General features: G+C 37.0%; 1 protein-coding gene across 2 annotated transcripts in view; it reads left to right on the plus strand.

The window, feature by feature from the left end:
• The window catches only part of JAM2 (junctional adhesion molecule 2), an 844759-nt gene that overhangs the window by 648637 nt on the left and 180345 nt on the right, over nucleotides 1–15777 (plus strand). For both annotated transcript variants that reach the window (XM_044071361.1, XM_044071360.1), the window contains exon 8: nucleotides 15603–15618. In XM_044071361.1, coding sequence (XP_043927296.1) covers nucleotides 15603–15618 — 16 coding nt within the window. The remainder of the gene's footprint in view (nucleotides 1–15602; nucleotides 15619–15777) is intronic.

A 15777-nucleotide genomic window follows, 5' to 3' on the forward strand; every position in this document is an offset into this window, starting at 1 on the left:
CAGCGCCATTACTCCAGTCTTTCTTGCCATGTGGTGCCTGAAGCAGAAGCAGTTCGCAAGTGCCTGTCGGCCGACTCTTGAAATTTTCATTTTTGAGTTTCAGATCCGAAGTCTTTAACTAAGCTAAGTACCCCATTGGAGATCCTTTTTCTTGCTGTAAACCGATGTCAGTAAAAGTTAACAACTGTATTTCTTGTGGAAAGCAAATACCTCATAAAAATATTAATTCGTACTGCATTCCTTGCTTAGGCCCAGACCACGACGTACCTCGCTGTCGGCTTTGTGCCTTATTCAAACCTTGTACTATTTGTCATCGGTTTATTTATGCATCTAAATATTTTGGTACTCTGTTCAATTATCCAGAAATGGCTACGGTAAGCCACCTGACTACCGACATTCCAAAAAACCGCAAAGATAAAGACAGACCACATAGGTCCAAAGCTGCCAACGACGCTACTAAGCTAGTCACCAGTTTGCCTGTACTCAGTGAGGCTCTTTCGCAGCCCCTGATACCCGCTACTTCAGATTCGCAGGCCTCTACTGAGACCCATTTGGAGTCCGGTATGCCTCGAGATGCTTCTTCGACTGTGGAACCTGCGGATGTCTGTACCTTTGATGGGTCCGGAGCTGCTGTGCAGGCACCGGCTTCTGAGGGTGTATTCAGACCTACTGACTTGCATATTAAACCAATGCCATCTTCTTCTTCAAGGCCTAAAACTCGATCCATGCCAAGAAAACCGATGCCCAGACTGCATGGCCAGGCCCTTATGCCTAAAAAGCAAATTATAAGAATGGCTGAAGACCTTATTACTCCTAATCATGGGAAGCCACCCTTCCCCCTCTAAGAGACCTAGGACTGATGTCCCTTCTGATTCTTCTGATCAGGATTCTGAAATTTCTGTTTTCTCTGATGACCAGGATTTGCACTTATCTACTTATGAGAATTCTGATGCAGTGGACTCCATTCCCTCTGCTTCCCCTCCAGAGGATTTCTCTTTTGTTGAAACGTTGCATACTCTCAGGGAGCATTTCCACTGGGAAAGCCAGGATTACTCTGACTCCAAAAAGAGGCTTAGGGAATTCTTACTCCTGCCTCAACACAGGCCTTTAGCTATCCCTCCTGTACTGGACATTGTAGATGATGCCTTCTCGGAATCTAGCCTGGACCCTGACTCTTTACCTCCTGCTTCCAGAAAACCTGATAGGTATTACAGGGTACATGGCTGTCACAAGTTCCTCTTTAAAAATCCTACTGCGGGTCCTGAGACTATTTCACAGGATCCAAAGGGCATTAAGGCTACTACTGCCAAAAACCCTACCCCATCTGATAGAGATTCCAGGGCACTGGATAGGTGGGGTAAGAAGGTTTGCACTTCTGCAACTTTGGCCATTAGGGCCTTGAACTGCCAGTTTCATATGTTAAAGTATCAGCAGCATATTATTGGATTGCTTAAACAGAAAATGTTGATTCCTGACTGTGCTGAAAATAAAGAATTACAGGATTTAATGCATTCTGCTAAACAAGTTGGAAAACATACTTTGCAATGTAGTTTTGATTCATTAGAGGCATCTTGCAGGGCTGCTGTCACTGGGTTTGTACTTAGAATTTGACTTAAGGAGCAATCTTTGCCAGATCATGTTAAAGCTAAATTACTGGATGCTCCCTTAAACCAAGACCACCTATTTGGCAACAAAGCAGAAGTAGTAATTAAAAAAATGGAGGAAAAAGCTAAATCTATGCAAACTGTTAAAGATTTCCTGCAAGTACAGCCTCCCAGATTTAGTAGGCATTGGCACTCTAAGAATTGGTCCTTTCCTGCCTCTTCCAGGCTTTCGCAGTCCAATTCCAGAACCAGCAGAACACCCAGGCTTCGGTCCCAAGGTACTCACAGGCCTAAGTAGTGGGGGACTCCCATTTCCAAAGCAGGGAGTAGTAAGACTCTCCCCTATGGTAAACTGTCTTAATGACTTAACTTTAAACCTTCCAAGCCCTGCTCAACTGACTGTTCTTTAGGGGGAAAGATTGCCCTGCATGCATAAAATTGGCAACTCATTAAACAGGACAAATGGGTTCTAAATATAGTTTCCCAAGGATAATGATTCCACTTCCACTCCTTGCCAACCCCAAATGGTTGGCCAGACCTACCCCCAAATCAGTGGGCAGAGGCCCAAAAGCAAGTTCTCTCTCTTCTAAGCATCAGGGCTATTCAGTCTATCCCAGAAAAAGAATGGGGGCAAGGTTTCTACTCATGACTTTTCCTGGTACCCAGAAAAGACAATTTCTGGCGTCCTATCCTGGACCTGTCTATCCTAAACACTTTTTTGGTAATCCCAAAATTCAAGATGCTAACTCTTCATCAGCTGCTTGCCATGCTAGACAAAGATGCCTGGTTGGCAACACTGGATTTAAAGGAAGCCTACCTGCACATCTAAATAAGGGAATCTTGCAGGAGATACCTACGCTTCAGAGCAGGCTACATGCACTATCAGTTCTCTGCACTGCCCTTTGGCCTATCTACTGTGCCCAGGGTATTCACAAAGTGCCTAGCTCCAGTCATTGCATTTTGCAGGCAAAGGAATATTCAAATATACTCATACCTGGATGATTGTCTAATTCAGGCAGAAAGCCAGGACATACTATTAAATCATCTGGCACTTCTAAAGAAATTGCTAACTTCTCTGGGGTACACCATAAACGAAAAGAAATCACATCTTGTACCCTGCCAACAAATTGTATTCCTGGGAGCAAGCTTGAATACAACTTCCCAGATAGCCTACCTCACTCCAGAGAAGCAAGTTCATTTGACAGCCTACTTCAAAACTACTGGCCACAAAGACCTAGCTGTCTGCAAGGAAAATGCTGCAAGCCCTGGGTTCATGGCCTGTTGCATTCTACTAATTTCATATGTAAGAATGCATATGAGGAAACTACAATGGTATCTAAAAAGCCTATGGTGTCTACATTCTCAGGATCTAGAATCAGTGATTCCTATCATACCTTGTCTACAGATAGAGTTCCTTTGATGGGCAGTGGCCTGCCACCAAAACAAGGAACTGCCATTCACTCTATCCCCTGCCGCACAAACCCTAACAAGAGATGCATCAGACTATGCATGGGGGGCTCACTTGGCAGGGCAGTGCATTCAGGGCAAATGGAACCCAAGTCAAATGCACTTACATATCAATCAGAAAGAAATGTTAGCTGTACAGAATGCTCTGACAGCCTTCAAGGACAATTATTGGTAAAGACAGACAACACCACTGTTATGTGGTACATAAACAAGCAGGGGGTACCCACTCATACCCTCTCTGCAGATTAGCCATGGCTCTGTGGAACATAGCCTTGAGCTACCAAGTGCACCTACAGGCTCAATTCCTGCCAGGAGAGCTAAATACACTGGCAGATGACCTAAGCAGAAATCACATGGACCCACACGAGCAGAAACTGGAACCAAAGATATTAAACATGTTGAGAGAAAAATGGGGGAGCCCAGAGATAGACCTGTTTGCCTCCCCCCAGAACTACCAATTGGACAAATTCTGCACAAGGACTCCCCACAAACAAGCTTGGAAAGTGGATGCCCTGTCTGTCACCTGGAAAAACCTATCAGTTTATGCCTTTCCCCTCTGCCTCTCCTCTCCAAGGTACTACTAAAGATCAAACAGGACAAACCAAGGACATTACTGATTACACCAAACTGGCCACACCAACAATGGTACCCCCCTCTTGCACAGTGTGTCACTGCTGGCACCATGACACCTGCCTCAGACCCCTGCTCTGCTGTCCCAGCAGGAGGGCCAGATTCTGCACCCACAGCTTCAAACCCTAAACCTGGCAGCCTGGCTAATTACCGGATATCTCTGTTACCATCCCTCAGTATGCAAGCGTTGGATGTCATTCTGGAGGCAAGGAGGCCTAGTAGTAGAAACTCCTATGCTGAAAAATGGAAAAGATTCAGTTCCTGGAGCCAAACTCAGGGGATGGGCACAGCAGCCCCCACTTTACCTCATATTCTTCAATACTTAACTGAGATGCTTCACAAGGGCCTTTCCTTTTCCTCCATCAAAATTCATGCCTCAGCCATTTCAGCTCATTACAATACAGAACAACCCCTCTTTTCTCATCCACTGCTGAAGCAATTCCTCAGAGGTGGCAAAAACTTAAGACCACCCAGGAGAGCCCCTACTCCAGCCTGGGACCTTAACTTTGTATTGGAAAAGCTCACTCTACCTCCCTGTCAGCCAGCTGCAAATGCAGAGTTGAAATTCCTTTCTTGAAAACAGCCTTCCTTCTAGCCATCACTTCAGCAAGAAGGGTGTCTGAATTACAGGCCCTCATGGCAGTGGAGCCTTTCATCATCTTTCATGTGGACAGGATGTCCCTCGGGACCAATCCCTCCTTCATGCCCAAAGTGGTATCCAGTGTGGCCCTTAATCAGTCCATTAATTTGCCAATCTTCCTTTCTAATCCACAGAACAAAGGGGAATGAATACTGCACTCCTTGGATGCACACAGACACCTTAGATTTTACTTGGACAGGACTAAGCCTCTCAGGAAATCTGAAGAGCTGCTGGTTGCATTTGCTACAGGGGCAGAGGGGAAGGCCATTTCAAAGCAAACCATTTCTAAGTTGATAGGCCATTGCATTAATTTCTGCTATAAGCACCATGAAAAACCTACCCCACAGGGGATAAGACCACATTCAACCAGGGCTGCATCTACCTCTACAGCCTTTCTCAGAGGTGGCCCTACCAGGGACATCCTAGAAGCTGCTACCTGGAGTTCTGTACATACCTTCACCAAGCATTACCACTTGCCAATTTTTTCTAAATCCAGAGCTGGCTTTGCCACTGCAGTCTTGCAGGGCCTTATAGCTGGTCCTAATGCTGTCTAATTACCTCCTCCCATCCTTAGCTTTGGGAATCTACCCAGGTATGATGACTGCAACAGTGAAACACGAAGAACATAGTACAGTTGTGTACACTTACCATAAATGTAGATGTCCGAGTGTGTTCACTGTTGCAGTCCTGGTTACCCTCCCTCCAGCCCCCTGACTGCTATTGACTATATCTCTATTCTTGTTTACTATGCTTAAAGCTTTTTGGTGTATTTGCTTTTTCGTTGGAGGTGTAACCTTGCATATAATTGCTTCCCATTATGGGGGCACCTGACATCTGGGGCAAGAAAAACTGGTATAATGGCATCGGCTGCATGCTTTATACCCCTGACTACCTGACGTCATGGAAGATGAGACAGCAACCGACACAGGACCCAAGACTTTGGTAATCAGGCTGACTGAGGGCTACTGCAAGCAGATAACCCAAATGTAATGACTGCAACAGTGAATACACTCTAACATCTACATTTATGGTAAGTGTACACAACTGTACTTTTCTTGGATAGTATAAGTTACTACACTAAAATGATGGAATAAAATGTTTGGTATTCTACTTATGGATAAGCCACTTAAGCCAAACTCTAAACTAATTATATCCTTTAAATATGAATAAATAATCCACATGCAGGTAAAGAAGACAGCCCCGAACTCTCCACAATCACGAAGTCTCCACAGTCACTAATAAATCCAAAATCGAAGCCAACAAACGTATGTTGAATAAAAACTTTAATTATGAGCTAGCAAAGTTAGCGCTTTCACCCAAAGGCTTTATCAAACTACGTCACCAAACAAATACATGTGCTTAAATATAAGCAAAATGAATCTGATAGGTTCAATCAAAGTGAATAAATTAATGACATCATTACCATTCATTAATTAAAATTTTTTTAAAAACATATAGAGTTAAAAGTTTAATCATAAAAGCATAAACAACCAGCTATCAAGGTCTAAATAATCTTTTCTTACTTAATATGGGTTAATTAATGAATGGTAATGATGTCATTAATTTATTCACTTTGATTGAACCTATCAGTTTCATTTTGCTTATATTTAAGCACATGTATTTGTTTGATGACGTTGTAGTTTGATAAAGCCTTTGGGTGAAAGCGCTAACTTTGCTAGCTCATAATTAAAGTTTTTATTCAACATACGTTTGTTGGCTTCGATTTTGGATTTATTAGTGACTGTGGAGACTTCGTGATTGTAGAGAGTTTGGGGCTGTCTTCTTTACCTGCATGTGGATTATTTATTCATTTTTATTGACATTTTTGGGTGCAGGAAAGTTAATCCCTCTGGTGGTCTGCTGTATACTTGTGTTATATCCTTTAAGTATCCACATCATTGTATTAGTATAAAGTGTTTATACTTGATTACTTCACAAAAATTCTGCAACCGTACTTCAGGGTAGAAATTTTCACAATGGAGCAAGCAGTGTATGTCAGAAATGCTTAGTGAAACTTGGAATGAAGAAAAGTCTTATTAATATCTCCGTACACCTACACTACACCAGGTTTTTCAGTAATTGCATTAACAACAAACCAAAAACAAAGCTTAATACCACACAATGGAAGGGAGATATGTGTGCAGGCTCTAAGGAAGGTGAGGTTAAGTTGGATGCCATCCTAAACAAAAGCATGTTACTAAGGAATCAACTGTATCATGTGCATAAATACATAAGTATGTACAAATTTAAAGTTATTCTAAAGCCACACATAATAGTTGATGCATGGAATGTAAATGGGTTAAGTGATAGGAAAAAGCTGAATTTAATCTTGCATCTGATTTTTCAAAGCAAATCAAATGTCATATTCCTACAAAAAACAAATCTTAATAAAGAGCAATGGTTAAAAATGTTCCAGAAAATGGATCAAACAAATAATTTCATCAGGCAATAGTCCCCACCTCAAAAGGTACTGCCATAATAATTAAAGAATCCTTTCTTGAAAATGTAACTAATAGTAATTTTGACAAAAATGGAAGATGGTGCCTCTTCACTATTTCACATCATCAGACAAAAAATAATGCCCTTTTTGAATATATATGGCCCTTGTTCAAATCAGCAATCATTTATTTATGAAATCTGTAATCTTTTTCTTAATTACCCCAGTCATTCTATCATAATAAGGAGGGGTTGGAATTGTCTAATTGATTCACTTGGTGACTGCACAAACAAAAACAAAAAACAGCCAGTTTGGATCACTTCAGCCCTAAATGAGCTCATACAAAGTTTCAACCTTATTGACCTCTACCTAACTATAGACCATGACAGATCAATGAACAAATACACTTTCTTTTCCTTTCCACACAAAGTCTGATCAAGATTAAACTATTTCTTAATATCATCAAACCTCTCCAAAAAATGTCAAAATATAAAATCAGCAAAAGAATAATCTCTGACCACTCAAAAATATCAATAACAATTAACATAATTACTCAAATTGCCAAACAAGATGGCCCTTATAACTGGTATCTAAATAGCAACCTTCTAAATCAAAAAGATGTAGCAGAGGATATAGGTAGGACAATAACCCAACTTGATCAAGAAGCACTACATACCCAAATACCATTAGATATCCAGTAGGCAGCTACTAAAACTGTATTAAGAGGAATCATAATACAAAAAAAACTAGAGCAAAAACAAATTGCCTTGCTTGAATTGAAGTACAACAATATTGAACAACAACTTCAATCTCAGTACTCACAAGATCTTGAAAGTAAACTATACGAAATCAAAAAAGAACTTTATCCAATACAACTACATAAACTTTCAGTAAATGAGTTAAAACTCATCCATAAATATTCTGAGTGGGCCCAAATACCCTCTAAGGTTCTAGCAAGTATGATAAACATAAAGAAAACTCTCCAAAATATACCAGAAATTCAATATAAAGAGAGAAACTTGACATAATCAATTCATTTTGGAAAATATATAACCACGTATACAACCCCATAAAACAACAGCATATGTCTAACATACAAGAGAATTTCTTAACCTAAAATTCCCAAAACTAGACAAAGAACAGTATAACATATTAGACGGCCCCTTATCAACCAGTAAAATCAAGATAGCAATAAAACTAAAGAATAACAAATCCCCAGGCCCTGATGGATTCATGGCAATGTTTTACAAAACATTTAGTCACGTAGTAGCACCAATCCTGTTAAGATTTTATAATCATATCATACAACATGGGTTCACTGACAATTATTTAAATAATTCAAAGATGATCCTAATACCAAAACCAACTCTGATAAATTAAACCCTCTTAACTATAGGCCTATTGCACTTATTAATCTAGATATAAAAATGTTGACCTCATTGTTAGCAAATAGACTACAAAAAACCCTACATCAAATTATTTCTTCTGAACAATTGGGATTCGTGAAAAAAAAAGGCAATTAAGTGACAATACCCACACGCTGGACACCTTAATTTCCCTCTTAGATAAAGACAGGTTCCCAAGATATTAATCCACAAAAACGAAAGAACTTCACCAATAAATAGACTACACACTTCGAAAGTAGATCCAATATAGCTGAAAAAAGTATGGGACACCAATATTAGCGCTTTCATTCACTTTATTTGATGTGAACTTCTTCAGAAACAACTTACCCAACCATTACAACACTTTAAATAGTAAAATAGCCATCACATGTTCTATGATGTAATTAATTAATTCCTTAAAGATATAAACTATAAATATACATATATGTAAATTTATATAAACAATACATAAAAGAAAATTAAAAATAAAAACAGTATAAAATGTTAATAAAATTACTTCATTTGTAAAAAACATTTTATATTTATTACCTCATTTAAACCTGGAGCCTGATCTGCTCCTAGATGCACCTGCCAAATAGATTCTCTACATTCTAACTCAAGTTTGTTGTTACCAGTAAATATAGTATTGTCAACACTATCTAAAACTGAAAAAACAAACTTTTTAAAGTTGTTACATTTACTAGAATGCTTGCCCAGTGCATTCGTCATGTCCTTTTTCTTAATAGCTAAAATGTGTTCACTAATTCTTTTTTTAAAACATTGTGTAGTAATTCCTACATCATAGCTTGGACATGTCTGGCACTGGGCAACATAAATTACCATTTCACTATGGCAAGTGTAATATTTTTTAGACCAATGCGTGATGTTTAAATGAGAAAAATAAGCTGAAGAAGAGTTACTAATATATCTACACTGTTTACAGTGAAAACACGCATATGTACCCCTAGTATTAATAGTGGCTTTACTCTTCATATCTAAGGTATCTACTTTTTTCTCTAGTAAACTTTTGAGATTCACAACTTTCTTAAAGGTAAAGTTTGGTTTAATAACTATAACTTTAGCTAGATCCTGATTTCCCAACACTATCTTCCAATTCTCGACTATAATCTCTTTAATAAGCCACATTTCATTAAAAATAGGTAGAACAAAGGCATTATTAAATTCTCTGTCCACAGTTGAAATGTTGTTGATAAAGGCTGATGAACAGATAGTTAAAATAGGTCCAGCTTTACTATTTCTTAACATCATTACTTCCCTTTCAATTGACTCTAGCCAAGAAACATGATATAACCTCTGTCAAGAAAGAATGTTCTCAAAACTCCCATTTCGTTATGAAAAATATTATCCTGAGATGTCAATCTACTCAGTCTAATGTATTGTCCCTTGATGACTCCTTTTTTCATGTGCAATGGGTGTATACTTTCTTTATGCAAATACTGATTCGCAAATGTTGATTTCCTATATATCTTACTAGAAAATTGTTTAGCTATGGAGTCATAAGACAAATTCAAATCCAGAAAATTTAAAGTTGGTCCATAACCACCAACTGAAAATTTAAAAAAATTAGTGGTATTATTTAAATAACTAACAAAACCATTAAATTCATAGTGTACCTTGCCAAAGAAAAAACAAATCATCTATGTAACGACAGTAAAAAATAATCTTTTCACTATAACTACTGTCATCAATAAAAGTATTTTCCCAATTGGCCATTATCAGATTTGCATATGCTGGAGCCACTCTTGCACCCATTGCAACACCAGAAATTTGCTTGTAAAGGTTACCATTAAATGTAAAAAAATTGTTGTGCAATATAAGTTCCATTAACGTACACACAGTATTAACTTTCATATTGTTTAAATCAGTATGTTTAGATAGATACTCTCTCAAATATTCAATGCCTATGTCTCGATCAATACTGGTGTATAATGACTGAACATCTAATGATGCCATACAAAAATCTGTAACTAATGGTTTTAGATCTCTCAATAGTTCAAGCAAATGCCAAGAGTCTTTCAAATAGTGGCTTGAAGCCTGAACAATTGGATTTAGAATATAGTCCAACCAAATAGAAATAGTTTCAGTCTTGGATTTGGAGGCTGATATAATAGGCCTAAAGGGAGGATTTATGATATCTTTCTGTAACTTTGGAATACCGAACAGTACTGCCATTTTCGGATGTTCAACTTGTAAAAAACTATAACTTGAATAGTCTAACTCTCCCTGACAAAACATGTCAAACAAACATGTATCTAATTTTAGAAAACTATGCTGAATAAGAGTATAGTCTACTTTTTGGTAGGTGTTTTCATCTAATAGTAAGTTTTCCATAGACTCATAGTATTGTCCATTATCCATAATGACTATCTTACCCCCTTTGTCTGCTTTCATCAATCTTATTTGATTGTTCTCCCTAAGTTCCTTCAAAGCCCTGATTTCTAACTCGTTCAAGTTGTTTACATTTTTCACAGGTTGAATACTTCTTGTTCCAATTAATGGTGGATTGTAGGTACTAGCTTTTTTTGGACCTGCATATGATGTTATACAATTAATGTCTTGCAGTATATATTTCAAATTCAACTTTCTCAAAGACAGTCTAAAATCAATGATGGTCCTAGCTAAATTAAAATTATTAGAGGGAATAAAAGTAAATCCCTTTCGAAGAAGATTTGTTATAGGAACTGAAATGGATATACTAGATAAATTATGTATTTGTATATCATAGTTATTAAAACTACTTTCTTCTACCATCTCTTTTTGTTCCTGAGCCTGCCTTTGGGCTTGTTCTGCACCACTTTGGACCAAGTAGGTGCCCTCTTGTTCCCTTGTTTGTCCACCAAAAAAGGCACTGCATTCATTACTCCTTCACTTGTATTACTAGTGCCACCATTGTTATTTGAATGCACATTCATAGTCTCAGTATTTAAATTATTGGAAGAAACGACACATTTCTCACAGTTTACATTACTGTTAATACCAGTTGTGTCATTCACATTGTTGTTGTCAGGACTTACATTTGAACTACTTGCATTATTGTTATCATTAACATCAGCAATTGTAAAATTGTTATTTGTTACATAATCATGGTCTAGCGACGATTTAGTGTTCACAGTATATGCTGTCTTGTTCGCATAAGCCAAGATGTCACGCTTAAATTTCTTTTGTTTCCTAGCAATTATTGTGGCCCTTTGTCTGTCCGCCTTTGCTGTAATGCCACAATATAAGTTGTTAAACAATGAGAAACACAAAAAGTTTTTAACTTTCTTGTCCAAGTCACTCATTTGTTGTTTGATAGTTTCTACTTGCTTAGTATAATGTTCTGTAAGCGTAATCATCATCCTGACACCAAAGTCATTAAACATATTAAGTAATTCGTTAAATAAACTGTCACCAAAGGACACACAATTTGGGAATTTGTTTGTTCGCAGTCCCTGAGGAACACATTTTCTTTTAATACATTCAGTTAGGTAACTGATTTCAATGTCTAGCATGACGTACTTTAAAGTCAACTTTTCTAAATCGTATATATTCTGCTTGCAGTTCCTTTGAATAGATAATGAATTTAAATTTGTGTCATTACTCACTGAATCAGTCACTTCACCATCTTGAATATTTGCAAAAGGATTTGCGGACTGTTGTAAAATATAATCCAACACACTATTCAGTCCCGCCAAAGGCTCTCCAGACGTATCGTCGTCACCTTCTCTATCCGGTGTGCTGGCAAAAGCCGTCCGACTGGAAATGTTCGCTTGTTGACTTTCACCAACTGCGACACTATTATTAGTTGCTTTTTCAAGCCCCTTCTGAATTGCTGAAGTTATTACACTTGTGATTTGCTCTGAAAATTGAGCAAACCCATCGGGTTCCCAAGATATGCACTCTCAATTGATGCTTCAAAAGCTTTTGACAACGTCGACCTGGATTTTCTCTATTTAACAATGTCACACTTCAGCTGTCTCCTTTCTTTTATAAAAACTATTAAAATGATTTGCAACAATGCCACCACCACACTATGTATTAATAAGATGTACTCCCATTCTATTAATATAACAAATGGCACCCGCCAAAGTTGTCCCTTGTCCCCATTGTTGTTCAACATATACTTAGAACCATTATTATTACACATCACCCAAAATACCTACCATCACTTCCCAAATGTTTACAACACAATAGTAAAATACTCAGCTTTCACTGATGATCTAAATTTATATTTCGAGCTCCCAAACACAGACCTAAACAAAATTATATCTTCAGTCGAACAGTTTTCCAAAGTTGCAAATTACAACGTGAATCCCCAAAAATCCTCTTTATTTTTCATCCGCACCCACTAAACCATAAAACTTCCTGTTTCCCTTAGTAGACATACCCTAAACTACACACTAAAGTATCTAGGAATACATTTTTTCCCACACATACAAAGAAATGTACAAATCAAATCTCTTAAAAACTTGGGAAACAATTAAACAAGACATCTCAAGATGGGTAAATATTAATCTATCCCTATTGTCCAAATCAGCAGTTATTAAAATGAATATCCTCCCTAAAATACTCTTTCAACTTAACTCTTAGTCTTAAAATACCAAAAAAATGGTTTACATCAGTGGAAAAGGCCCTCTCCAAATTTCTATGGCACCCGAAAACAACACAAATATGTTATCAAAAACTTACAATACCTAAATCAAAAGGAGGTTTGGGGCTTCCAGATTTTTACCTGTACTACCTTATTATCAAAGCAAACAGACTAATTCAAATATCAGAATATGACAAAACCAAAAAGATTTACTACTCTACATGGATCAAGATATGGTCTAATTCACTATACTCATTAAATATAAACCCTAAAACTATCCCTTATCTTAATCCTAACAATAAAATCTTTTACAAACTACACCCAATAATCAAAAATGAAATAATAGCCCTCCAATCTTTATTCACCTCTATCAATCTACAAAATCCATTGTCTCCTACAACCCATACACATGAACCTGAATATTAAGTTAAATAACAAAATGATAGACCTAAAATTATTCCCACTAATCAAAGAAGTAATGGCACATCTTACAACATAAAGAATCAACTCTTGAAAATTTAAGAACACAACTAAAGATACCAGGCAGCTATAACCCTGTTCTCAGACAAATGATATCATTAACAAAGATGAAGTTTTCAAACTACAAAACAGACACACAAAATATAGTAATTACTGAAAACATAATAAAATCATTAGCCTCCAAGGAGAAAATGATTTCAAAGTTGTATAAATTATTTAGTGAGATAAAACATCAATCTGCACATCTTTATTCAAACTATTGGGACAACATTAGTCAAACTATCACAACAGCTCAAAAACAAGAAGCTATTAAAGATACCTTAAAAATGAACACCTTTCAAAAACCTGATCTACACAGAAATAATTAACAATAACGCATATTATACTCCAGCTGTCCTTAAAATATTCGGCTACCAAAAAGCAAAAACATGCCCCTTTTGCTCTGAAGAGAATGTCGATATTCTCCAGATTTTCTGGAGCTATAAGAATATTTTCAAGCTCTGGTGCTCTTTAAGAGTGCAACTTGAAAAAATTGCTTACGTAAAAACTACATTTGCCTGGGAAACAGTAATTCTATATATAAATCCTAGCTCAATCAGAGGAATCCTTACACATATTCTAGTCACAGTATGTGCCCTTCTTAAATTTTATATAACCAGAAATTGGGTAATCAACAACAAAATCTCATGGACAAACTTTAAAGACATGGCAGTCAAATATATCACCTCCCACAAACTAGCTACAAAAAGTATAAAAAAAAGAATATACTTTCAGATGGTTTACTATTATATTTGCGAACGTCATTTAGATGAACACAACGATTTCCAACAAATATTGTTGGAAATCAAAACACCGAGCAACCGAAATATCAAACGGAGCATTTCAGCAATGTTGAATATCAACTTTGCTGAAATGCTCACATCTGCCCACAACTAACAATAGCATTTGCAGGGGGGCAAGCCCCCCTGTGCCCTCACACCCCCTTACTTATATATACAAACTCCGAGATCGCACTACAGTGAGGGTAAGGGTACATTTCCCAATCCCCACTATAGTGCAATCTGCACGACAATGTTGAAGCTGACAATAGTGGCTGTTCGCTCATGTCAGCTTCGACATTGTGGTGATCGAACTCTCAGTTCGAGAAAATGATTTTCGCACATATTCGATCGTCAACCCTTTCAAACATATTGTAATTCTCTACTCGACACAGTCCTTGCAAGCAAATAAAACCCAAACAAATAAATAAAATTCAGATGGCTTATATCTGAACTTCCTTATATTTAAACACAATAAGTTAATTGCCCAAAATAATATGCTCAAGATTAGCATTATCCAGATGGCATCTAACAATGTAAATAGTTTATTTTTTGTACATAGTTTTAGGGTTTCACTAAACCTTCTGTAAGTAAGGTTATCATACTTATACAAATCAAAACTTATAAACGAGGCCACAAAACTAATGTCACAATCCAGTCTTCAGATATAGCGATAATAACTTTACTTTATTCTGAAATAGGGGTGTGTAACATATCAGTCAGAATTAACAAACTTGGAACTCTTTATCCCCTGTACCATCAGTGAATGGTGAATCTATTAGTTTTTTTTGTCTTTTCTCATTTTCTTTCTTTCCTTTTTCATCAGTTCCTGTAAATCTTCATGAAGCATTGTTGAAAATTGTTGTAACTGATACTACTTGACGTTTTTGCTGTAAATGTCTGTTTACTTTGGCTGGAAAAAGCAATAAAAAGTATATTGAAAGAAAAAAAAAACGCTTGGAATGCAGTAAAGATTTTTTTTTAATTTTCTGTTTTATATGTCTTTATTTTGTTAATTGTACATTTTAATCCACTGTACTTGTAATCTAGCAGCAATGTGGATCAGTAATTGACACTGACAAATGTAATTTTTTTTTGGCTATAGCAGTAATATTTGTGGTTCCAGTGGCTGTGCTCCTTTACAAAGAATGTAGCATCTGTCTGTGTGCAGGAATGATTGATGAATTCTTGGTACTTACTAAGTAATCCAGAGTATTTAAGCACATTACTATAGGGACTTTGATGCTTCTATAGATGGCAAATGAGCCAGTGCAGTCCTATGTACATATGAACTGCTTTACAGTTAAATTAACTAATTAAAAAGCAAATAAAGTGAGAATTTCCACAGCCTCCCTTGCAGACTGCAGCAACCAAATATCAGCTATGCATGTATACAATTTAAGTGATTAAGGCATGCTGCAGTCATTCTGTGTCATTTTTCACAACAATTTGAAATTACTTGAAAGCTTTCTGTAAACATGGCTAACTGAACATTTGTGCTTTAAGTTTATGAAGTACTATATTTACTTTTGTATGCCTTTGTTTTTCAGAGGAACATTCAATGCAGTAAGTATCAACACAACAATTCATTGGTGAGAAAGGTGAGATCTTTGGCTGTATTACTGAATATTTCTATTTCAGTTGTGAAAAGTGTGGTCTTAAATGGATCCACCATACAGGTACTGTTGCAATATTTTTTTTTTTACTTGTCTGGCAGCTGTACGA

This window comes from Protopterus annectens, chromosome 5.part0, assembly GCF_019279795.1.
Source record: "Protopterus annectens isolate FY-2018-M chromosome 5.part0, PAN1.0, whole genome shotgun sequence".
Taxonomy (NCBI): domain Eukaryota; kingdom Metazoa; phylum Chordata; order Ceratodontiformes; family Protopteridae; genus Protopterus; species Protopterus annectens.